Source organism: Pelobates fuscus, chromosome 5 (assembly GCF_036172605.1).
Source record: "Pelobates fuscus isolate aPelFus1 chromosome 5, aPelFus1.pri, whole genome shotgun sequence".
Lineage (NCBI taxonomy): Eukaryota > Metazoa > Chordata > Amphibia > Anura > Pelobatidae > Pelobates > Pelobates fuscus.
The window spans coordinates 350,293,150-350,319,944 of NC_086321.1; the positions used below are offsets into that span (position 1 = coordinate 350,293,150).

General features: G+C 38.8%; 1 protein-coding gene across 1 annotated transcript in view; it reads right to left on the reverse strand.

The window, feature by feature from the left end:
* Positions 1–509: 509 nt before the first annotated feature.
* ONECUT3 (one cut homeobox 3) overlaps positions 510–26,795 on the reverse strand; it is a 94,282-nt gene continuing 67,996 nt past the window's right edge. Inside the window, exon 2 of the mRNA XM_063455896.1 lies at positions 510–955. Within this exon, the coding sequence (XP_063311966.1) occupies positions 663–955 (293 nt within the window). The 3' untranslated portion in view covers positions 510–662. The remainder of the gene's footprint in view (positions 956–26,795) is intronic.

Consider the following 26,795-nt stretch of genomic DNA (forward strand, 5'->3'; position numbering starts at 1 on the left):
TTTGATTTTGGTTTGCTTTGTTGTTTTGCCGTTATCACCATGACCATTATGTCAAGGCCATTTTGGGGAGGATAACCGTAATAGTCCAAACTTGAGATTGCAGTAGATAACAGGAGCCTTGGTTTTCCCTCTTAAAATGTGCTTATGTAATTTCTCATTTGTGTTGAACAAACAGAATTTCCTTGAGCGATACTCTACTGCACATATATACCTATATACGCATGAGCATGTATCATTTAAAAAACTGGTGTATGGGCAATTGGAACGGTTGTACACATTCTGTTACCCGTGAGTTATTCGACTGTAATAACCAAATAGTGATGATGTATTGTGTGTTCACTGAATGCCTAAAATAGTATTATCATCGTGATTATAGATTAAGATGTTTTGTTTTGAAACTGAAATTGCAAAATGATACGACACAAAAGCCCAAACCATGAAATTCGGCCTTCTTTGTTTGACCAAGAAACAGGAGAAATAGTTGATCTAACTCCAGATTGGGTTCCACTGCAGGTATTCAAGCACCTGCTTAAAACTGCCCTATTCTGTAGTTTGTTTCTCTTTAATGTGTGTTTTTGATTTGTTTTTATGATCATTGTTTTTGTTTGCTATAATGGTTGTTACTGGGGATTTCTTCAAGGATGTAAGGAGTTGGAAACAAGTCATGCTTTGGAGAAAGTGCTTGTAGATGCTGAAGGTATTCCTGGATTTACTCCTGGCTCTTCTTGCCATCGGTTCATACACCGCCGCCGTGCGTTCATGAAGAAGTTGCTGACTGTGTTAAGCTCCAGGCCGAGTTGTTGAGAGATAGTTATTTGCATTTCCTTGGAAGGACGCTTGTTTTCCTTAAAAATGGCAATCAGGGTGCGTCGTTGAAGGTCTGTGAAGACCAGCCTTTGCTTCTTTGGCTGAAGGTTGCGGTCCTTTTGCTGTTCTTGTTCTTTGCGTTTACAAGCTGAAGAAAAAAAAGAAAATTATTTTCAGCAAAAATAATGAGAAACATAACATAAATATTTATCCCTCTATCACTGAAAATATTTTACAATATTGAAAGGAACTGTCATCTGAAATGTCTTATATAAAATCACTTTAAAATGGTATCTCCAGGTTTAAAATAGTCATTTTTAGATTCAGATTTTTTGCCCTCTAACCAAAGTTAGAGTATTTAGAGCTTTAATTACTAAATAAGATTATAAATATTTTTTGTGTGGATCTATCTTGGTATTTTATTATTTTATAACTCTACGTTATTCTAAAAACAAAAAGGCTGGAATGAGCATTAGATGTAAGCAGGCTTCTATTTGTCCAATTAAGGTTATTAGCTCCCTCTGGTCCTCAGTGCAGGGAAGAGAAAATATTGTGATGATTTCCTGGTCATGTGAAATGCACGGGTGTGCCCAGTGTTACCCAATGGGCACACAAGTTAGGAAGGGAACCTTGTTAAAAAAAAATCACCACTCAATGAAGTAGTTTGGGTGCAGTGGTCCTGTAGGTTTATCCCATTGCAAGGTTAAACAAACCTCTACTGGCTGTCTTCCCGACAACCACTAGGGAGGCTTACTCTGCAATGACTGATTCTCACTGGGTCATGTGATGTTCGACATCCACGAAGACATTAAGCTTCATCAAAGGCAGCTCATAGCATTTGGTTGGATGTGCATGCGGCACATGCCACAAACGTGCACCTCATCACGCAGGCGTTGCATTGCACTGGACATTTATCGAGGAACCAACATTTTCCGACTGACATTGGGGGTGGAGGAGTGGATGTAAACACCTAGTGAGTCTTTTTTTTAAATGGTGGTTCTGAATCTAAACACGTACTGGAATATTATAGCATTAGAAATACATATTCCAAATGCTATAGTGTTCTTCTAATATAGGAATCTCTGATTCCGTAAACCTGTATTGTCATTGCAGTAAAGTTTTTGTCAAATGTTTTAGTTTTCTAAAATAAATGCATACATTGATATATACATGACTACATACATGGTAAAATGTATTCACAGAATACAATCCCAGTTCACCAATAAACCCAGATTCACATTCACAACATGACTAAACAATATTCCTCCTTTGAGAGGTTACGCCAACAGGGAGATGCAAGCCCTTATATCCCTCTTAGTAACTAGGGTGAGTAAATGGTCCAGTCCAGTAAGAACATATGTATATTGCAGATATTAAAAGCAGGCATATTAGTAAAAAACCTATAGTTCTAGTGTTATTTCCTGCTGTTTTAGATTCAGGGCCCCATTTAAAAGTTAAAATAGAGCCGTTTTATTTACCATTCATCACTCGCCGCGCTGGTTTTTCTGTGACTCCACTTCAGTCTGAGATCATCATTACTGTTGATCTCAGCCAATCCAGTTCTCTCCGAGAAGCATTGGGGGAGCCAACTGCTTATATGCGTCAATCAGCATCTCCTCATAGAGATGTATTGAGCATATGCTTCTCTATGAGACAGTGAGGACGCTAAATGTCTGTCCTGCAAAGAATGCAAGACAGTAATAGGAAGCACCTCTGGTGGCTGTAGAATGACAGTCACTAGAGGTGTTCTTACGGACAAATGTAAACATTGCCTTTTTTGTTGCACAGAGGGGCTGCCTACTTGGACCCAGAAATGGCCTATTTGGCAATGGATGCATAGCCGTATGAATGATAAATATATATACAATTTTTTAAGGTGCTTAGTTATATATTTTAGTAACTATCCCCTCACTCTCCCTCTAAATGAAGTGTCTTCCCACGGTTTCTCCGTGTTTCAAATCCATACTTCAGTTTCCCAATAAAGTCTCCCCGGCACTCTGAGCACAATTTCATGCTATTTGCGTAAACATTTTTGTAATAAATCACCTTTTTAAATTTCAAAAAAAATTTATTCTGAGTAGACTCCGCTCAGCCATACTAATATGTATTTGATGATTGTATTACTTTTTAATGCAGCTTATTTTTTTTCTTAACCTGTCCTCTAAAGAATCAGATTGCTTTTTCAACTCTGAATCTCTGCTTGTGAATTGGAAATAAATGAGCCCTTGTCATTCCCCATTTATGGCATGTACAGACTAAAGATCGTGTTTACATGAAATTATTAATTTTATTACTCTTCCCTAGCACGCAGCGTGCTCCACCTGTAATTATCAGCTCACACGGCCCCACGCATAAAAAAAGAAAAAGGTATCTGTTTTTTTTAATGGACTGGTAAACGATGGCCAAATTCAATGTTTCTAAAACAAAAAAAGAAATAGATTTCATTTGTTAAAGGGGAAAAAAAAACCTTTTCGATGATCAGTCATTGTTTCTGGTTTTTGCTGACACTGCACCACCTACTTTTTCGTTCATCCATCTTATTACAGCTCCATGCTTAGAAAATCAATCAGAACTTCAGCTAGATATACTTACAGCTGAATCTGGAATGTAGAGCGTGTTTGAATACATCTGCCACTAAACACAGGCCATGTGGCACAGAACAAAAAGAAAGGCTTGATTCATATGTATATGGCTTGTGACCGAAAAGACCTATTTATTTATACCTACTCCTACATAAAACAGGTTAATTGAAAACTATCAAGAAATAATTTAGAGTTAATAGTTTTACTACTTACAGATACAGTTATATAAAAATAGTGTAGCATAGTTTTTAGATTCGCATAGACCAGGGATAGGCAACCTTCGGCTCTCCAGATGTTGTGGACTACATCCCCCATAATGCTCTTACACACAATGCTGGCAAAGCATCATGGGAGGTGTAGTCCAAAACATCTGGAGAGCCGAAGGTTCCCCACCCCTGGCATAGACATTACGTTTTTACAGCTACCTTCGACAATTAATCTATGTTATTACTACAATTTGTTTCTAAAGTAGAATGTAGAACCTAGATTCTATAATCCAAAATTCTACGCTGTACTCAATACACCAACATCACAGTCGGGTTCACCTTTTTTCAGAGAAGATTCGATTATATCCAGAAACCCCCTGCACAAAGGTCATTATTACAAATAGTACTTATTGGGGAAGGTTACCAAGGCAAAAACAGGTGCTATTCTGGGGCAAAGGGTTGAATAAGATGCAATCGCTATAAAAACCAAAAGAGAATTTAGCCTTGATTAATCGCCCACGTTATAGTATATAGTATAAGTTTCAAAAATAGCAGACAAGTCAAACAGCAAGCAGTAAAATATTTCGTAACTGCATGAATATAGTACTGTCGAAATTTCGGTGGATTTTGGTAGAACCATGCCTCTTTATTTAAATCTGTTATGATAAAGCTATACATCGTTAGAGTAAAAATATAAATCTTTCTCTTGAAAGATATAATGATTGCTTTTTTAGAATTACGCCAACACCTGGCTGATATTTTATGGTGACGTGTTCTTCGTAGGTAGAGAGTGCCATAGATATATAGACTCTTAAGGAAAGCATTTTACCTTAATGGAAGTAGATTTAGAGTGCAAGCTTCAAAGACCACTCAGGTCTCCTATTTGGGCATGCAGTCTTATAGCATATATTCTTCTCACACTTTATTTCTTTAAGCACATTTTTAGTCAACTGAAGTGTTATATGTACTATTTTAATTCTGGGCTAAAGTAAAGTAAATAAGATTAAACAATTGTAAATAAAATGTATATTTTTTCTGTAAAAGTAATTTTTTATTTTTACAGTTTCTAGGGAGTGCGCAGTTCTGTCCTGTCACACCTGGGAAACTATTCTCTTACTGAATTACTATATTAACCTTCAGCCTGTTGTTTTATTTATTTTTATTTATTTATTAATTTCAGTTGCAGCATCGGTTAGTGGTTATCTCCAAAGAGTAAACGGTTTGCTTACATTTTTGTTTTAAATATGTGCGTTTGTGCACAATTGATTATAAGACCCAAAGTTGTGATGGTTATGCAAGATCAACTCTGTCTTTTTTTTTTTCATGAACAATTCATTCTCTAGACAGTGCAACCACACATGAGTCAGATCAGAGACAAAAGTATTTTAAATAATACTAAAAAGATTGTCATGAAAAGAGAGTCTATATTAATCCCCCACTGACCATATTATGGTAAATGTTAGATTGCTGTTATTGATTTCAACCCTGAAATATACATCACTCGTAATTACATAGCACAATCGTCTACGACAGTCACTTGTCATTTCAGCTAACACGCCTGGGTTAACACATTTTCTTTCAAACTTTATGAAGACGTACTCTTGTTATCCTTTCTTTCTAAACAATCACCAGCAATAGCTGGATATTACACTGCTATGACTGTTAACCAGAAGACCATGACGTCTATACAATGGAGAGTGGATTTTGTTCATAATGGCCCTTAGTGTGTGAGACAAGTGGTTGACCTCTCCATCCTCTTTAACAAAAAGACCCTTTTTTTGTCATTGACCATTCTGCAATCTTGTGTTTATTCAAGGACCCTTGACAATGTAAGTCAACGAGTTTTTCCAACAGAGCGTTTCATCCCAGTAATAGGGAGATAATAGTGGTACAGCTCTCTTGGAAAATGGTACCACCTATGGAGAGATCTATGGACCATTTAAGGATGACCTGATGGCTTATATTGCCTCCTCTGTTTGCTCCTCTGTGTTATTATTATATTCAAAAACACTCCCTTGTCCTTTCTGTGTTTCTAAACCTTAGTAATACTCCTTCTCCGTTTGTCTGTAATATAACCAGCAATTTCTAGCACATTTCAGTTAAGTGCAAGAGATTTGCTGAAAACACAAAGCCTCGCCAATGGCTCTCAAAGATTACCTGCTGTCCTTAAGTGGGTAGTTTAAGCACTGCAGCCTATTCATGAGTGAATATACACAAAGAGGTGTTTTCCTTTAAATGAGTCTAACCAACCCCTCAATTCTTTGCTTTTTAAATATATTGATTATGTTTTAATTTCTGCCTTTTACAGATGGTTGGATCTACATTCGTTTTTTACAAATGTTGCAATCTCTGGCAGAAACGTTGGCAGCGCGATAATAAATGATAAACGTTAATGCGTAAAGGATTTTAAATTCCAAGCCCAATTTATTTCATTTGTAGTCTGACTCTCTCACTGCCTTCACCATGTCTGCATTAAGTAAAAAGGCAAAAGTATAGTCCACACAGCAGAAATGTGCAAAAACTGCAACTTGTCATTATAAACCCCATATAAGCCCATGGCACTGCATCCTGTTCTCCTTTGATTAACAATGCAATCCAGCCATATCATAATTAAAATCAATTATCTTGCTTAATGTGCCCTGATATTAACAAATTTCGACGTGCTAATAAATGACTTCAAACATGGTTTATGTAGACATATCTGTTTAAATGAAATTTAAATCATGTAATATTAACGTTTTAAATTTAATATATAACTGTTACATTATATATGTACTAAACAAGCTGCGGTTAGTGCAAATGTAATAAAACTCTCTGCTGTTTTACTCAGATTCATACTTTACTGTTGTGCATCATCTACATATGTCAAGTAGGACCTTGTTAAAGTGCATCTTGGGTACAATAATTCCACAAAATCCTCTCAAAATCATCCACAATTCTCCCCGAATTACCGGCACAACATGCAAATGAACACAGAAAGACATTACAATTTAGACTTCAACCTGCAGTTTAACAGCCACCTTTTGCAATTGAGCACTATTTTAAACCAAAGCATGGGTTGGTGTCCAAAAGGACCAATGACCAGAAACTAACCATGGGATAAATCATGAGTAGTCAGCCATTGGCACTCCAGATGTTGTGGACTACATCTCCCCTGATGCTTTGGCAACATTATGGCTATAAAAGCGTTAGAGGATGTAGTTGACAACATCTAGAGTGCCGAAGGTTGTCTATCCCTGAACTATACTGAGCTTTACAATTTTGACCTTTGGGGACTCATCAGCATGTTAATGGTTCTAGTCTTGGAGATTTTTAGTCCGCATATAGCTAAGTACTAAATAATTTGGGCGTCCTAACATGGTATCGCCCCACCACAAATTTATGCAAATTCAAAATGTATATTTGTGCATGATCTACATATCTCCAGTAAAAGCTAGGAAAAGTCCACTTTGGGCACACATTAATTTCGAAGCAAAGTCTGAAACATGATGCATGTCTTTGCTCATTTGCATGTCGAGCTAGGAATTCAGGACAATTGCGGAAACATGATTTTAATTTTTTTAATCACTGTGCCCAAAGCAGAAATTCTTGTGTTATGTAGATGATACACAAGAGTAAATTTTTCATTTATACGGGTTATTTTCTGCAATTCTATTGTTTTTTTTTTACCAGTTTCTAGGGAGTGCGCAATTCTGTCCTGTGTCAACTGGGAAGCGTTTCTCTTACTGTATTACTATATTAACCTTCAGCCTGTTGTTCCATTTCTTTTTGTACTTTACTTCTGCTCAAGGACCACAGCAGTAGTTGTGTCTCTCTAGAGACTGATTTTCAGTTGATGGCAGAAAATTTGCCTACAATGCAATTGTGGCGTCTTCTTAAAGATCTATTCTATCGACAGGCTCTTGGGCCCAGCCCGGTCATGCGTGTGAAGATAGATTTTCCTGTCCCACACAACTGGTCCATTTACAAAATTTCTCAGATTTCTACCGGGGAAGTCTCCCGGTCTATGACATTACTCATCATGTGCAGACAAGCTTGAGATTTAATAGAGTGTTCTTCACTCATCCTTTTCATGTCTTTCTTGTGCTGTATATAAGACTTTGCAGTCAGCCTACTTGAGGAAAATCAATAACCCAGCAGTTTTTAATCATTCAGGAAATTTCATGCAGGAAACTGTAACTGTGGAGTGAGCATAAGATTTACAATAAATGTTTTAAACATAAATGCGATTTAAATGACGAAATTAAAAAGAAAGAATCTATATATATATTTGATTCTAATATGTGTGTCCTTTAAAGCAGACATTGAAAGGAGCAGCTGGTGCTGAACGTGTAATGAGAGCGACTGATATTTTGTGATGTAGGCACCCTGTGTATGACTGCTTGATTAGCAGGTTACGTCAAGGCATTTGGAATGCTAATTTTAATGAAGGTGTCTTGATTTTAACATTCATATTCAGAGTTCGGCAGGGGAAAAAGCTACTAATTATGGAATAAATAAACATTCAGATTTTCACGTATTTATTAAAGGAACACTACAGAGTTAAGAATGGAAACATGTATTCCTAATGCTATATTGTTTCTCTACCTATAGGTTGTAACCTTCCCCCCCTCACTGTGAGGATTTAAAAGGTGACTTTATTTTCCCTACATCCCATGGCCCACTATTCTCCATGTTGAAGCTCCTCCTCCTTGGCTGAGATGATCAATCTTAAAGGAACACTGTTGACACTTTAACAACTTCATCTTATTGAAGCTGTTATAGTGCCTGAAGTCCTGTCCCACCCCATATGTCCTACCCCTCAAAATCCTTTATTTCACTAATTTGAAGGCTTGGGGATTTGGCTTCAAGCCATGTCTCCAAGTCCTCTAAGTATGTGAGGCAGGAATCTTACTACCTGACTCTCATACCATAACATACTGCGTGCATGCACAGTGCCATCATGGTCGCCCATAGTGAATCATTGAATACAAAGGAGGTCGCGGCAGCGCCAAGGGAGACTCGGTGTTGGAGAAAAGGTGTTATTCGTTTTATTTCATTTTGGGTTTTTTCGTTTTTCGTATTTCAGGGAAGACCTAATTGATGAGGGACATCAGGGCTTTAGCATTAGGAATATAAATATGTATTTCTAATGTTCTAGTGTTCCTTTAAAGATCTCAGCCAATCCAATGTTTGTCCATAGAAAAGCAGTGGAAGGCTAGTGCATACGCATGGCAAAACACTGCTCCTCTAACTAAATTGAGATGAAGTGGTCCGGGAGTCTATAGTGTCCTTTCAGAATTATTCCATGTTACAACAGGAGACAGTTTAACCAGAATCAAAGTATTTATTGGAATAATGTGGAGAAAAAGTTTTAAAAGGCGAGAACAATTTAGAGAATTGTAGCAAACAGGTCAAGACAACCAGTTGTGCTATGAACAACCAATTGTGCTATGAACAATTCATAGACAGAGCTTCAGTTAAGTGATAAGTAATAACAAACATATTTTTTGTATTAGCACTTTAAAAAGGGACACTGTAGGCCCTATAACCATTTCATCTCTTTGAATTGGTTATAGTGCCCAGAGTCTTCAGGTACTGTCCCTCCATTCAGTATTTTTAAGCCATTTTTTTCAAAGTTTACCACTAAAAAAGGGTCCCTGGCCACACACAGCCTGGCAAGTACTGGAAATATGGCTAAGGCAGAGATTACACACTCCTTCCAGCCATACCAATTTAATGGGCGCAGTGATAGGCGGCAAGGGGATAGCTAAAACGCTCAGCCAATCAGAGCTACCCATTGCTGCTCAGGATAATGCTTACTCATTAGTCCAACAAACACAAAGAGGATGGGCTAGATCTCTCGTTTATAATGAAAACATGAAACAAAAGTAGAATGGAAGGAAAAGTGGAAGGAGAGAGCCATATGTGTCCAGACACTATACCCATAACTACTTCCATGAGATGGCAGGTCAGCAGAGCTAAAATAGATTTTAGATATATTTCAGAAAACAGTGACATGATAGTGTTCTCACCAAAATGCTCCAATCCAGCATTACAACAGTAAATCCAAATGGTAATAAGAAGGCAAAGTCTCAAAATACGGGTGGGTTATTCAGAAGACTTGTAAAATGCAGTTTTGTTCTGTTAAGAAGTTGAAACTCTTGCCAGCTGGTGTACACGTGCACAGTGGTACACAAAGTTGGAGACAGGAGTGGTTTAATTAATATAGTATAGTCTTTCTGAAGGTGATTCAGGAGAGTTTTTTCTGAAGATAGCCTAGGTCTGAGCCAGGAGATCAGCACAGATTGTTAACAAGATGGAAATCCAGAGTGTGGTGGGAAGATCGTGATATGAACCCAGACAAGGGTTCAGAACCTACATGGCTCCAGGTAGGTTGCTAGTTTAGGGAACCCATTTCACTCTGCCCGTAGGGATGGGTGAATGGAACCAAGCAAATTCATGGTTCCATGGCCCATATGAAAGTCACCTTATGGTTCGTCCTGCTCTGTCTTCAGCAGTACCAGAATACAGATCATGGTCTGAAGGTAGCTGAGGTCTAAACCAAGAGAGCAGACTAGTGCCTTAGTAAGAGGGGGATCTGGTACTTTGAGTGAAGTTGGTATTGGTAACCAGAAGATCGGAAGTTTAATGTCCAAGTAACAGAACAATTCAAGAAATAGCCAGTGAGCAATAGTCAGTATGAGAGAAGGTGGTCTGGACACCTGTAGGAATGAAGGAAAGAACATCTGCCTATTATTATTATTATTATTATTATTATTATTATTATTGCGCTTTATATAGCGCCAACAGATTCCGTAGCGCTTTGGGGATTTGACTATAAATAGGACATTTACAAGAAAACTTACAGAAACGAAGGGTTGAAGAGGGCCCTGCTCAAACAAGCCTAAGCCACCATAGGGACACAATGAGAGTGTACTGAACATCTATGGTCTGGTATTCAAAGAGTGCAGGATAAGTGAAGGCATAAACCCAATATTGTGGTTTAAATTCACAGAACAGTGGATTAAAATAGCCAGAATATGATATACTCCCATGAAAGGCTTGTAGCGTGAAGAGTGTGGAATTGGTTAACTATATCAGGGCCATGGACTGAGTGTTAAGGGACCCAGGCATTCTCTTCATGCCCATATCGTTTCCATTCAAACAGTTATTCTACAACAAGTAAATCAGGACTTTGTTGTTGTTGCTGTTTTTGAGTTGTACTGAGCTTTGCAATCTCATCATGAAAATGATTTCTTCAGTTAACCCCTTAAGGACCAACCTTCTGGAATAAAAGGGAATTATGACATGTCACACATGTCATGTGTCCTTAAGGGGTTAAACCAGGATCCTAAGGTAACACTAAGTGTACTTTTAATTTTAGTTGGTCCATAGCTTGATATCTAATATCAGCTTTGAAGTATTGAGTTATATAGTTTCCTCTAATGAAATAGTAAATACTTTATATTTAAAATTAATTTGACTGTATAAAGGCTCATATTTATATTAAGAAAGAAAAACAAGATTTAAACTCAGTATCTTAATAACTACTATTGACAATCAAACTTAAAAATTTCAATGAGCCTCAGGCTTTAATAGTTCATGAAATGAGAAGTACAGTATATAAAAAAAATAAGTAGAATAGAAAAATAAACAAGTGAACAAAATATTATGAAGATAAATGAAGGGGAAGGAGTGAGATCATAGTTGACCCTGCTCACACAGGGCAAGTACCGAATGGCCCCACTGTGTTTAAAGGGCCAGAATGAGTGACATGCACTCTGTTAGGGCCGAATACGTTTTGTAAAAGGGCCCAATCTCCCATGGCCATAGTCCAAAGGCAAGAGGCAGGCAAGCAGCCCCCTCCAAGGACATGTGGCGAGGTCGGTTTCGCCACACCATCAGAAATGAAGATCTCAGCCAGAGGAGGTGTGGTGGTCGTGGCGAGACCGGTATGCCAGGGGAAGTAGGAGAAGTTAAACTTATGAATTCATTACTGTGGAGGGAAGGGGGACGGTAATCTAAACAGATAGAACATTTTAGAATTAGGACTACATGTTTGTGTTTTTCTAACACAAGATTAGTAAAGAAACCCACAAAGCAAATGTGATGTAGAATAAACAAGGACAAGCCAAGGCCAGAATATATGAATTAACAGCAAAGGAAAAGAAAGACAAAACTTTTTGTAGACAGCAAGCCGGCGAACTAAAGGACAGGACGCAAAGAAATTGGGGAAATTCAGGCAAACTAAGTCAAAGTAGGAAAACAGCAGGAAACATGTATTACAGCAAGAATTGGAAACAGCAGCATTAAATGAAGAAATCTGCAAGTATTTTGCTATATGTGCAAATTTGATATACCTAGCCTATAGTTTCCACCCAATAAAGCTTTTTTCTAATATTAAATCATAAAATAAATATAGTTTTACTGATCACATTTTTATTTCGACTACCAGCAATTTTATTACCTATAAATTAACGAGTGGTGGGGCCTGACTGCCATGGTGGAGAAACGTGTTCTGCATGAGCTCCTCTCCTACACAGGTAATAGAGTTTTTCAGCCCCATCAAGCTTGTTTTTGATTAAATGTAAAGACTCACTTGATCTATACCCTTCAGTTGTTGTACACGGAAGAGTTCTGAGAAGCACCAGGAGCTTGTCTGCTGCACAACTTGAATCTTGAGGCCTAATGTGCACTGGACGGGAGAGGCGGCCGATTTCGCAAACCGAAGCTGCCTCCACGCCCTTGAATTTCAGCTACTCACCCAACATGGCGAACGCCATGTGGCTCCATGGCAATACTGATGTAGCAGCTGAGTGACCACTCACCTTGTAAGCTGATGCATAATTCGCAACAGACATCTGAGGCTTCGGCAGTGACAAGGGCACTCAAATAGTGTCAAGGTGGGAAGCGCCCATCACTCCAACGGAAGGGAACACGACTGCAAGTACTGCTGAAACCTAACACCGGGACTCTTACCTTCTCTGAGATACCGAGGGGAATCCCAATCACAACATCTTGCTTGATCCACTGCTCTTCCTTGTGGCTCAAAGGCCTGCAGATCTCTCCCTTGTTATTGGACTATGTCATACCCCTAGACGGCATAGCGTGACCTGAGCTCTTGGGAAGCTATCAATATTGCTCAAGTGTGAAAACCTGAATAACTGTTTCACGTTCCAGCATTTTTTTTTGAGTTTTTCCCTTAGTTTATAATTTTTCAAGCTTAGCCTTTAACCAGCTGGGTGCCTCCTAAGGGAACTCTAGTGCTCTAGTTATACCTACCTGTTTCATAATCTTGTCTGTACCATTCTCTTTTGATCACCAAAGTGGCTTACGTTCTACTCATCCTCACCTATCTGCTGACATACTTTGTGTAAGCATGTTTATTATCAAAATTGGGCAGTCTTATTCTATGCCATTCTGTTATCTACTTTGTACCACCAGTCTTTGCTGTCATGGCATTATCAGCATGTATGTATCTCTAACGCACAACAAAAATAAAAAATGTAAAAAAGAAAATAATGAAAAGGGCAGGTAGGTGCAGGACAGACAACCTGGCACTCTGTTAGGATGTGCCTAGCCAAGCCTATGCCTGGACATGCAAAGACCTTCAATCATCTCAGAAAAAGAAATGATGTTGGTTAGTGACAGATAACCCATTCAACAAATGAGACAAATGACCCAACAGGTCAATAAAGCTACATTAAATATATATTGGTTATAAAGAATTTTGAGACAACCAGTAGAAAAAAAAACACATTATGATTGGAATACCAATGAGCATAGGGAGAGGGTTACCCTAACTTTCCCATCAATCATACCCCATCAAGGGAACACAAGTTTAACACGGAGACTCATTAAAGTTGTATGTGGGGTTTTCTCCATGTCTATGAGTGTAAACTGCACAGCATTTTCTACTATTTGTAGATCAGTATCATTCATATTTATTTATATTTCTACACCTTCTTACACATTGTTTATTTTTGTTTATTTTATGCAGGTACAAACCTATCCAAATACAAAAACTGACCACAAGGTGAAAAACACTGTCATATGGAGTTTGAGTGCCTGCAATTCAAGGAACACTGTTGTTAAACATGTAATCCTGATCCTTTGGTGATTAAACCATAATTTAAGTGCTTGCTCCTCTTAAAAGGTAACAAAACGTATCTCGTTTCCAGTGCCACACAGGCACTATAGGAAAAGCACTGGATTGGCTGAGATCGTCAAGGAGGTGGGGTGTGGGCAAACACCGGCATGGCCAATCAGCATCTCCTTATAGAGATGCATTTAATCAATGCATCTCTGTGGGGTAAGTTCAGCGATGGAGACCCTGAATAGCAGTGCTGCACACTGTGCAGCACTGATCCAGGAAACACCTCTAGTGGCTGAGGAGTGGCTACTAGAGGTGTTTCTAAGCTGTAATGTTAACACTGCCGTTTCTCTGAGGCAGTATTTACATTTAGAAGTGTGCAGGGACGGACTATGCAACTACATTAAGCTTTTGTTGTTCAGGGGACTATAGTGTCTATTTTAGATTTGAATGTGTATTTATAGATGCAAGTTCTTCTGCGGTTAGCGCATAAATGCAATTTTTATGTGTCACCCTAAAAACAATTTCACGATTGCTTAGAAAATGCACCAGTAAGAATAAACTAATAGACTAATTTGATATTAAGCATAATTCCTGAAGCAATAAACATGGTTAAGTCCCTTGCAGTTTTTATATATGTATTTAAACTTTTTCTAAAATCTTAATAAAGTTTAAAATAAAATTCAAGCAATCTAGTGGTTCTCAAATGACTCACACAGAACACAACACCACATATAGAAAATGTAAGAAATTGCAAATTAAAAATATAACAGCAAATGTGATATGTTAACAAAGAAGTCAAAATTATGTGGCCCATTTGGAGATTTAAAAAAAAAAAAAAAAATTAAACTCAGATTTTATAACATAAAATTGTCTACCGTTATGCCTGAAAACCTCTTGAAATAAAACGATTTTCAAGAGGGCTTTTCATTAAAGATACATTTTATATTGTCACCATATTTCCATATTCCATTTGTTCACATTCAGTTTGATTTGCACCAAAATAGACATTTGGATAAATTCAAAAAACTAAACAAAAAACAACTAACTTTTCGACAACTAACTTGAAATTGAAAGATCACAATCTGACTTGTCAACCAAACGAAAAAAAGAAAGAGGCCATTCGATTGATATCTCCAACCCAGATCACACGGACATAGAAAAATAGTCATATACTGGCTATTTGCTTTTATCGAATTAAAGGAAAACTCCAGTGCCAGGAAAACAATCCATTTTCCTGGCACTGCAGGGTCCCTCTCCCTCCCACCCCCCAATCCCCAGTTGCTGAAGGGGTGAAAACCCCTTCAGTCACTTACCTGAGGCAGCGCCGATGTCCCTCGTCGCTGCCTCGTTCTCCGCTCCGCTCCTCCTTCTGACTCCGTCGTCCAGTGGGCGAGACTGATCCGGACCACCGGCCTGGGAGACCTAATGCGTATGCGCATTAGCGCTCCCCATAGGAAAGCATTGAAAAAGATTTTCAATGCTTTCCCATGAGGAATTGAGCGACGCTGGAGGTCCTCACACAGCGTGTGGACGTCCAGCGACGCTCTAGCAAAGAAAATCTGTGCTATGAGTCAGGAAGTTCCCTCTAGTGGCTGTCTAGTAGACAGCCACTAGAGGTGGAGTTAACCCTGCAAGGTAATTATTGCAGTTTATAAAAAACTGCAATAATTACACTTGCAGGGTTAGGAGTAGTGGGAGTTGGCACCCAGACCACTCCAATGGGCAGAAGTGGTCTGGGTGCCTGGAGTGTCCCTTTAATGGGTTTTATCAATGGTTCACAAAATTTGGAAGTGTTTTAAGAGTACATACTGGTCTGAAGGCCAGTGTAAGACTAAAAAGGAAGTAAATGTAAATAAAAAATAAATTCAATAGGATAATTCAAAGAAGAATTACGATTCATTGTATGGACAAAACATTTTTTTCCCCACAAGTCTACTAAATAACACTAACTTGGGCAAATTCTAAAATTTACATGCTGTATGTAAACATTACTACTAGTTATTTTCAGTCTGCCGGCATGCATGGCCATTAGGCATAAAATATTAACTGATAAAGTAATGTTTCTAGGAAATTTTAGCTTTTTCTGGTTAAAAAAAAAAAAAAAAGAGTAACTCACCACTGACGAGTAAAAATTCAGCCCCGGTGAGTAGAAATTCATTAATGGTGAGTGTGGTATGGCCAAGTAACATTAAGGCCTGTCTAGTAGAGTAGGAATTATATGCTTCATGATGCATACATATAAGAATATAACACTTACCGGTCGATATTAAAATAACAAATAATATCATCAGAATGGCTTAAAGTTTACCCTGATAATTATAGAATTTACAATATAAAATGTGTTCGTAATCTAATACCAAAAAACATCTGTAGAAAACTACAAACAAGAATTATTCCTGTTTGGGCCACCTCTGCTTAAGCAAATATTTCCTACTTGACATGTAAATAATTCAAACTAAATATCTGGGATGGGAAGAGGCTATCAAATTGTGCATGCGCAATCTTCTACACTCAAGTGAGAATGCCCAAGAAAACTATTCAAATCCATCATTTGAGAGACTCATTCACACACAAACAGGAATGTTTAGAGCTTTACTTAACTACTCATATACTTATTTTTTTTAATAATCATTGCGGTGAATCCTAGCAAATGGTAGTGATGTCTAAGTGTACGCATGGTCACGGCCAACAAACCATTCTAAATATGCATTTGCCTGTGTGCTGATGGTGTAAATGTAAGACAGACCAAACCACATCCCTCCATCCCAACCTTAAATATTGTTAAAATGCTCTTACTTGAACCCACCCGTCCCCATGGGCCTGGAACTGACCCGCGAATCGTTGTAGATGTGCATAACCTCTGCCTTAAGGTGCGACAAGTTTTTTTTACTTTTATTACCTTTTCTTCCAGGTTTTCGGAAGTTGAGAACTGGAAAGACAAGGAGACAGAAAAAGAGAAAGGAGAGGGTCAGACTACATTTGACTGCCCATTAAGTTATTTGCTGACCCATGTTTCCTTCTGAGTTGGATAACGAGAAACTGTGGGAAGACCACCCACAGTGCTTACTTATAGTCTCTCGGGTTCTTGTGGATTTTTTATCCTCAAGATAAAAATTATGTCTTTAGTCTATTAAATGGGCACAACATAATTGTTAAAGGGACACTCCAGTGCCAGGAAAACAATCCATTTTCCTGGCACTGCAGGTCCCCTCTCCCTCCCACCACCCATCCCCGGTTGCTGAAGGGGTGAAAACCCCTTCAGTGACTTACCTGAGACCCCCGCTGATGTCCCTAGGCGGTGGTTTCGGGTCGCCGCCGCTCCTCCCCTTCATCACGTCAGCCAGCGGAGACTGATCCCGCCCGCCGGCCGGCTGAGAAGACCTAAAGCAGTTGCAGGGTTAAGGGTAGTGGGAGTTGGCACCCAGACCACTCCAATGGGCAGAAGTGGTCTGGGTGCCTACAGTCCCTTTAACCCCTTAAGGACACATGACATGTATGACATGTCATGATTCCCTTTTATTCCAGAAGTTTGGTCCTTAAGGGGTTAAGGTTTTACTTTTGATCTGTAGAGGAGTGGGTATTGTCACTAAGATTTTTTTTTGGCTCAAAGAATAGGGGTCCTTGAACCAAAAAGCACCAAGCCCTGATTATAACATATCTCTCAAAGTGCATAGATTGTATGGGGATTTGGGATTAGGATTCGGATCATTTAAAGAACAAACTGATATATATTATATTGATCACCCAAATTAAATATTACTTTTTATTTCCTCTAAATACCAATACATTTCAATGGTGGGTAACAAGTAATTTGGTCCTGTCCCTGGGAATAAGGTCTTGTTCCCCCATTTACTTTTAATTTTATTTTTTTTAATGACATGTTTGTGACAAAATAAAAATCACACACAAGATGTAAATTTAAAATACAAAAGTAATGCTTCTTATATAAAATGCTTTGGATGCAAATATTCACATGTATCTGTTTACTGACTAAGTTTTCATTGTGACTTTTGTAAAGCTAACATGGTTACATACAATAAAATTTCTATTCATAGACGTATCTTTATATAAGTATATTTTAAAATGCTAGTTATTAGTCAATAATACACATATAAGGTAGGTAGTTCCTTTGATTAAGATAGATAGTGTATCAAATAGACAACGCAGTGAAAGAATAAAAATGAAACATAGAAACATAGGAACATAGAATGTGACGGCAGATAAGAACCATTCGGCCCATCTAGTCTGCCAAAATTTAAAAATACTTTCATTAGTCCCTGGCCTTATCTTATAGTTAGGATAGCCTTATGCCTATCCCACGCATGCTTAAACTCCTAAACTGTGTTAACCTCCACCACTTCAGCTGGAAGGCTATTCCATGCATCCACTACCCTCTCAGTAAAGTAATACTTCCTGAAAAATATTTTTAAACCTTTGTCCCTCTAATTTCAGACGATGTCCTCTTGTTGTGGTAGTTTTTCTTCTTTTAAATATAGTCTCCTCCTTTACTGTGTTGATTCCCTTTATGTATTTAAATGTTTCTATCATATCCCCCCTGTCTCGTCTTTCCTCCAAGCTACCGTATATACTCGAGTATAAGCCGACCCGAATATAAGCCGAGGCCCCTAATTTTACCCAAAAAAACTGGGAAAACTTATTGACTCGAGTATAAGACTAGGGTGAGAAATGCAGCAGCTACTGGTAAATTTCTAAATAAAATTAGATCCTAAAAAAAATATATTAATTGAATATTTATTTACAGTCTGTGTATAATGAATGCAGTGTGTGTGTGTGAATGCAGTGTGTGTGTATGAATGCAGTGTGAGTGTATGAATGCAGTGTGAGTGTATGAGTGCAGCGTGTGTATGAGTGCAGCGTGTGGGTATGAGTGCAGCGTGTGTATGAATGCAGTGTGTGTGTATGAATGCAGTGTGTGTGTATGAGTGCAGTGTGTGTGTATGAATGCAGTGTGTGTGTGTATGAATGCAGTGTGAGTGTATGAGTGCAGTGTGTGTGTATGAATGCAGTGTGTGTGTGTATGAATGCAGTGTGTGTGTATGAGTGCAGTGTGTGTGTATGAATGCAGTGTGTGTGTGTATGAATGCAGTGTGAGTGTATGAATGCAGTGTGTGTGTATGAGTGCAGCGTGTGTATGAATGCAGTGTGTGTATGAGTGCAGTGTGTGTGTGTGAATGCAGTGTGAGTGTATGAATGCAGTGTGAGTGTATGAATGCAGTGTGAGTGTATGAATGCAGCGTGTGTATGAGTGCAGTGTGTGTGTGTGTATGAGTGCAGTGTGTGTGTGTGTGTGAGTGGTGTGTGTGTGTGTGTATGAGTTGTGTGTGTGTGTGTGTGTGTGTTGCAGAGCCTTGGTGGGGGGTGGGAATTTTTTTTTTTATTATTTAAATTTTTTTTATTATTATTTATTATTATTTTTATTCATTTAATTTAATTATTATTATTTTTGTATGATTATTTATTATTTAATTATTATTTTTTTTATTATTACTAATTATTTTTTTTTTCGTCCCCCCTCCCTGCTTGATACATGGCAGGGAGGGGGGCTCCTTCCCTGGTGGTCCAGTGTCATTGGCAGTTCAGTGGGGGGAGAGGGGGGCTGGCAGAGCTGTAACTTACCTGTCCTGCAGCTCCTGTCAGCTCTCTCCTCCTCCGCGCGGTCTGTGCAGCTCCCTCTGTCAGCTCCCAGTGTAAGTCTCGCGAGAGCCACGGCTCTCGCGAGATTTACACTGGGAGCTGACCGAGGTGCTGAACGGACGGCGCAGAGGAGGAGAGAGCTGACAGGAGCTGCAGGACAGGTAAGTTACAGCTCTGCCAGCCCCCCTCTCCCCCGGTCTGTATTATGGCAATGCAAATTGCCATAATACAGACTATTGACTCGAGTATAAGCCGAGTTGGGGTTTTTTAGCACAAAAAATGTGCTAAAAAAATCGGCTTATACTCGAGTATATACGGTATATATGTTAAGATCCTTTAACCTTTCCTGGTAAGTTTTATCCTGCAATCCATGAACCAGTCTAGTAGCCTTTCTTTGAACTCTCTCTAAGGTATCAATATCCTTCTGAAGATATGGTCTCCAGTACTGTGTACAGTACTCCAAGTGAGGTCTCACCAGTGTTCTGTACAATGGCATGAGCACTTCCCTCTTTCTACTGCTAATACCTCTCCCTATACAACCAAGCATTCTACTAGCATTTCCTGCTGCTCTATTACATTGTCTGCCTACCTTTAAGTCATCAGAAATAATCACCCCTAAATCCCTTTCCTCAGATGTTGAGGTTAGGACTCTATCAAATATTCTGTACTCTGCCCTTGGGTTTTTTACATCCAAGATGCATTATCTTGCACTTATCCACATTAAATGTCAGTTGCCACAACTCTGACCATTTTTCTAGTTTACCTAAATCACTTGCCATTTGGCTTATCCCTCCTGGAACATCAACCCTGTTACATATCTTAGTATCATCCGCAAAAAGACACACCTTACCATCAAGACCTTCTGCAATATCACTAATAAAAATATTAAAGAGAATGGGTCCAAGTACAGATCCCTGAGGTACCCCACTGGTGACAAGCCCAAGCTTCGAATATACTCCATTGACTACAACCCTCTGTTGCCTGTCACTCAGCCACTGCCTTACCCATTCAACAATAGTGGAATCCAAACTCAAAGATTGCAGTTTATGGATAAGCCTTCTATGTGCAACAGTGTCAAAAGCCTTACTGAAATCTAGGTAAGCAATGTCTACTGCACCACCCTGATCTATAATTTTAGTTACCCAATCAAAAAAATCAATAAGATTAGTTTGGCATGATCTCCCTGAAGTAAACCCATGTTGTTTCTGATCTTGAAATCCATGTGTTTTTAGATGTTCAACAATCCTATACTTTAACATTATTTCCATCACTTTCCCCACTACTGAAGTAAGGCTTACTGGCCTATAGTTGCCCGACTCCTCCCTATTACCTTTCTTATGAATGGGCACAACATTCACTAACTTCCAATCTTCTGGGACTACTCCTGTTAACAATGATTGGTTAAATAAATCTGTTAATGGTTTTGCTAGTACACCACTAAGCTCTCTTAATAGCTTTGGGTGTATTCCATCAGGTCCCATTGACTTATTTGTCTTTACTTTTGAGAGTTGAAATAGAACCTCTTCCTCTGTAAACTCACGTGTAATAAATGACTCATTTATCCTTTTTCTTAACGGAGGTCCCTTTCCTTCAATTTCAGCTGTAAATACCGAACAAAAATTCAAAAATGAAGATTTAATTAAATAATGAGGACTATAAAAGGAGAAGTAATGCTACGTAGCTTCACATAGATTTCCATAAAACTATAGTCCAGGGGTGACCAAAAAGGTAGATCCCTAGTTAGTTTAAAACTACAGCATCCATGACGCTCTGCCATTCTAAAGGCATTCTAAAGGTACGCAAAGCATCATGGGTGCACACCTAGTCTAGATCAGAGTTAGGCAAACCTTGGCACTCCAGATGTTTTGGACTACATCTCCCCTGATGCTTTACTGGGTCTTGTTTGTTGTGACCTTTTCTACTTTCATTACCCCACTATTCTGCATGTTATTGTGTTAAGGTTGGAGGTACCTTCACGTGTGTCGAGCTGCTTAGCGGAACCAGGTTCTTCACCAAATTACAAATTTGAGCGCCTAGGAAAGCACGGTTTATTTGTTATCACTCCCCTGATGCTTTGCCTGTATTATGGCTGTGTGATCCTTGTTTGCAGGTAGCACGGTCCTCTAGGGTAAACAACAGGCACAGTCCTTGTAATTGCATATACTCCAGGCACTTTATTTGTAAGTCCACTTAGGAGACAGCAGCAAATGAAAACATATATATAATACAAATCCCTATAAACAAAAACCTAGCTCGTCTGAGCACTAACTAACATTAGGTTCCCTATCTCTCAGGGGTTAAACTAAAACAAAACAATATTGGTTTCACCAACCTCGTTCTTTGTCCGCTCTCAGCACTCCATTATTTAGTCAGCCTGCTGCTTCCAGAGAGAAACAAACATTCTCCCCTTACCTGCCTAGCAGGGAGGGGTTTATTCCCACTGCTGCAGCTGATTACCTGCAGCTGAGCAGTAGGTTGGAGACAGTCCAAAAACCCTGGCCTGGATCTATGTCTTCCAAGAAAACCGCTAAACTGCGGAGTGGAGCACTGGCCCACCCTGCTCTCCAAATGCTCCACCCCAGGGGCCCATAACTAAATATTAATTCTGGTTATATACACAGAAACATACACTCCCCCTGGGGTTAAAAATCATATGCCTCTCTGAACAATTCTGTCGAAATATAGACTCCCTCACAGACCACCCCATTCACCTTATCACAGCTGTAACAGCATGATGGGAGATGTAGACCGCAACATCTGGGGAGACAAAAGGTTGTCTACCCCTGGTCTAGACTCTACGATTTTCGTTTCACAAGTTATTTCAGTCAATGCTGAGGTCAGCAAACATATGCTTTATAACATGACTATTATTTCTTCCCATTTTGCAGGCAGCAAAAAGATCATAGTAATGACCCTTTTTGGGTTAAATCTCGGAGAGATAAATGCCACTCCAGGAGACCAAGTCATCTCCTCAGTTGGTTGGTAGACTATCCCAGTACAGGTATTATTTTCAAAATGAATGCAATTTGATGAAAAATAATAATTATTGGTAGTATTTCTATGGCGGCCGCTATATTTTGCAGCATTTTACAATTATAGAAAAGAGATGTTTAGAAGTAAGGAAGGACCTTTTGAAACAAGCTTACAATCTATGAGGATTTGAGGTAGGCTGATATATATCGTGAGATGTCTTGAAGGACACTTATTCGGAACTAGAATTCCGAGTTCTAATGCAGTGATATTACCACTGCTCCAACCAGCTGATATATGTTATCACAAGTGCTTGTACAATTAAATGTGAGACACACAGCTGGAAAAACGTATATATAATTTGGTCAGATTAAATGTTTAAGATACTCTGAGCTATTCTGTGGGGTGAAAAGTATCTACTATCCAACCATGTCTTATGCACCATCAGTGACAGGCACTGCTGAGTTATATTATTCACTGTTTATCATCGGTAGATGGAATGGGCAGTTAAAAAAAAACGTCCTTGTATATACACAACATAGTCAGACTCCTGGAAATTTCTATACAACAAAATGAAAATTACAATGCTAAATGTTAATTTAAGAAAAGTATGATATCATTTGGATAGAGACGTTGAGACATTTTATGTACTCGTGCTTTCAAGGCTTTCCGCTCATTTTGAAGATTCATAGTTAGAGCTTTTTAAACCTTTTAAGTCTCATCATTCTATCTGCGGAGAATCCCATGACTTATAGAATCCTTCTTTGCATGTGCACACATTTTAAAACACTATAGATCTTTTTTCTAATCCGAGCAGAGCTCTCTATTTATTAATAAAGTACACCCCGACCTCATATATCACCCTTGCATTGTATAAATCATTTAAATAAATTATTTTTCATCCGTCATCGGTTGCACGTTTGCCAAGCCCGGTTCAATGATTATGACAGCTCAATGTAATACATGGATTGAACAACTCGAATGTTCATTAATTCTCCATATTCTACACCCACGAACGCTACACTGTGCGATAAGCAATATGGTATAAAACTGACAAAAAATATAAATATGCATATGAATACTGTAATAATTTACGTGTCTGAGTGTTTTCTATTTTAGACACGGTACCACTTAGAACAAGTACCTGTCATGGCTTATACATTTTAGATGATTAACAGAAAATAAGCAAGGTTCAGCCTCCGTAAACATCGTCAGAACTTTACTTTGCCACTGATAGATATCACAGATCAAACAAGATCATATATGCGTATTGTATATATTTGAAAGGTTGCTGCATTTTAAATATCTCCAAGAAATGAGAGGATGCAATTATGATGCAGCTATTGAATGACTGTAATCTTTAACCTGGTAAAAAAGAAGTAGCTTCTTTAAAAAGACTATGACAAAGGTGAGATTGGGGCCTTTATGGGTTGAGCAGCCTATTTGCTTTGTGGGTTGACATAGGTAGTGATAGCGGGAAGAGTGAAGATTGACTAAGTATCTTCATGGGAGGAGCAGTCCACAGCACCTTGAAGTAGCCTGGCTTCCCAATCCTCAAGCCTAAACCATAATAATTGTAAGCCCCTGAAAATGCTACATCGGGTGCTTTTTAACACCATAGTAACGAATCCCCAATACTCCGACTGAGTATATCCGCTGTAGTTCTCCCAAATCCCTAGCGAAGCAGTGATTATAGCTCCCATTTCCCCAAACATTAGCCTAGACCTAATGAAGGGTAAAATTAATCTCTTTAAGCCAGACTCAATGGCCCACTTATGTACAATACAGAGACACAGTAAACACGCCTTTGACACTCCCATAAAAACACCCACAAAATGTGCCCAAAATGCAATGTCACCGTGATTCAGCAATAAATGACAAAATATGAAAAACACACATAATCACATATTTCCTACCTAGGAACCCCTATAGTTAATACATCCCCGGATAGCCTGTATCTGAGCGCCCCACATATCCGAAAAGCGCTCAGATCCCACGAACACAGCCAAAATGCCACCGGGGTAAAGTTCTGATCGCCCACACACTTGGTCCTATGTCCAAAACAGTTCCAGGGCGATTTGTGCTTTTGCCGGTCAACTTCGGTAGCTCCAGGCAAAAGAAATACCGAACGCACACTCTGGCTATTGAACAGTGCCATCCTGACATGTGTGGGAAGGAAGCAGGCGTTAGTCAGTGGTGTTCGGGAGTTTCTGTGTCTGATTTTAGTTCCATGCGATCGACGCCCAAACACAAAATGGCCACCAACACAGTTCCCACGTGTTCATACATAGGAACTGTGGCGACCCAGCTGCACAATTAGAACACACGATTATTGAAGTGTCAGGAGAGGTTACCAGGGGTAAACAAACCCAGAGGTGGGCCACAGTTCGTGAGTTTGTTCAGTTCCTGAACAGTACAAATAAATTTCACAAACCCAGTTTTTTTACCAGCCTTTTCTATGGCCCATAGTCAGTGGGCAAGAGGCTAAGCTCCACACTCCTCCAGGAGCCCGTGGCCAACGTCCAAGCAAGGGGGCGTTCGTCACAACCATGTCTTATTTACCTTTTCATCAGCAAATTTGTAATTTTTTTAGTTATGTTTTTTAAATTGACATCCTACCTCCCTATATTGAGAGGTATTGTCACGAGACAGGAGGTGGTGACACACATAAGTGGGCAAATCTGCCCAGATAGTGAGAGTGCTGCCCAGAGAGGGGGCATGTCAGCCCAGCTAGCATACACATCAGGTTGACTGACAGCTCTCTAGCTGACACCACTCAGGGCATGCACAAAGGAGTTCTAACATGGGCTCAATACCCTGAGGTTACACTGCACGGTCCACTTATTGATACATTCACACTTCGCTTTCTGTGGTCATTTATCTGGTTCTCCAAGATGTGGGACTCTGATCTAAAGGCCTGTCTCATCCACTGGGATTGACCCCTTAAGGACCAAACTTCTGGAATAAAAGGGAATCATGACATGTCACACATGTCATGTGTCCTTAAGGGGTTAAGCTGATCTACATTGATAGATCTGTAAAAATGATATAGCCTCCTACCGTGGCTTGTACAATAAACTAAAGGTTGAAAGTTTTTAATCATACAAGACAATAATTTATCTCTCCCCATGTTTTTGGGAGATGTATATAGCACATCTGCTATTAATGTTTTGCAGTTTTGCAATAAAATAAAATTTAAAAAAATGAAAAATTCAGGCTTAATTATGACATTTGTTTTGTTAGATGACAACATTTACGGTTAGAATTCGTGTTTATGATTTGTGGGGAAAGTTATGAGATTTTCTTCTTATGGAGACTGAAAATTGGAAAATAATGGAGAGAGTCTTAGATCTAAATATAAACAAAGCATCAATTTAATACCAGAAGCTTGTTCGAACTTAGCAACTAGATGGTGCTGTTTACCTCTGACAACAATACACTGTAAAACAAACTGATTTGGAGTAAAATTGAAAATAAAAGCAAACGTAAACTGGACACATTTCTTGAACTCGCATAGACAAAAAAAAGCTTGATATCGAAAAGCGTACAGGTAGTGAGCACTTAGAGACTTTATTGTCTATAATCGTTTAGAATGTTAAGAGTGTAAACCACATAAAAAATGCCTACAGATATGACAAAGTTGCATTAAGACACCAGAAGACCCTAAAACTGTTTTGGAATTATTGTATCAGTACTTGATTTCAAGCTTCTTTCTTCTTGGGGTCCAAACAATCAGGATCAAAAAGTAGAAACATGATTGTTCCTAAATACATCATTCTGAAGCTATTTTTTTTTTGAGTATTTAAAATGGAATTAAAATGTTCATAGAAAAATAAACTTGAGTTCTTAATATGGTTTTCTGCCTTTTTTTGATTTTTCATAAACCATTATTATATCCATTCATTTTTACTCTTCTATTCATGTCCCACATTGGCCAGAATTTAATGGAGAGACCTGGAGAGATTTGACCCTCTGGATTTGACTCATTGAAGGCACATAGCATATTTGCACTTTAGTGGAGGATTCTTTGAAGGCACATTTTGACCAAATATAAGTAATACTATCTCCAATTGTGTATATATTGTTCAATATGTCACTGATTTGGCTGGTATATTTTCACTACATCTATTTTCCTCTGCGGACCAATGGCTTTTTGTCAAGGTGAGTAGTTTTCCTTGAGCTTACCTTAAGACAAATGTTTTATTTATGTACATCTAGTTGTAGTAGAAATGTGGAACTGCACTCTGTCCCAAGTAGTATGTAGCTGGGTGCAACTAGGACAGCCCCCAGGGACCAAATACTGATAGGAAATAGAAGAGTGGTCCAGGCACTCCAAGGTACAAAACAGGCAATTTTATTGAACCCACTCCATCGCAACGTTTCGACCTATACGGTATTTGTCAAGCTTGACAAAGACCGAAACGTTGTGATGAAGTGGGTTGTGATGGAGTGGGTTCAATAAAACTGCCTGTTTTGTACCTTGGAGTGCCTGGACCT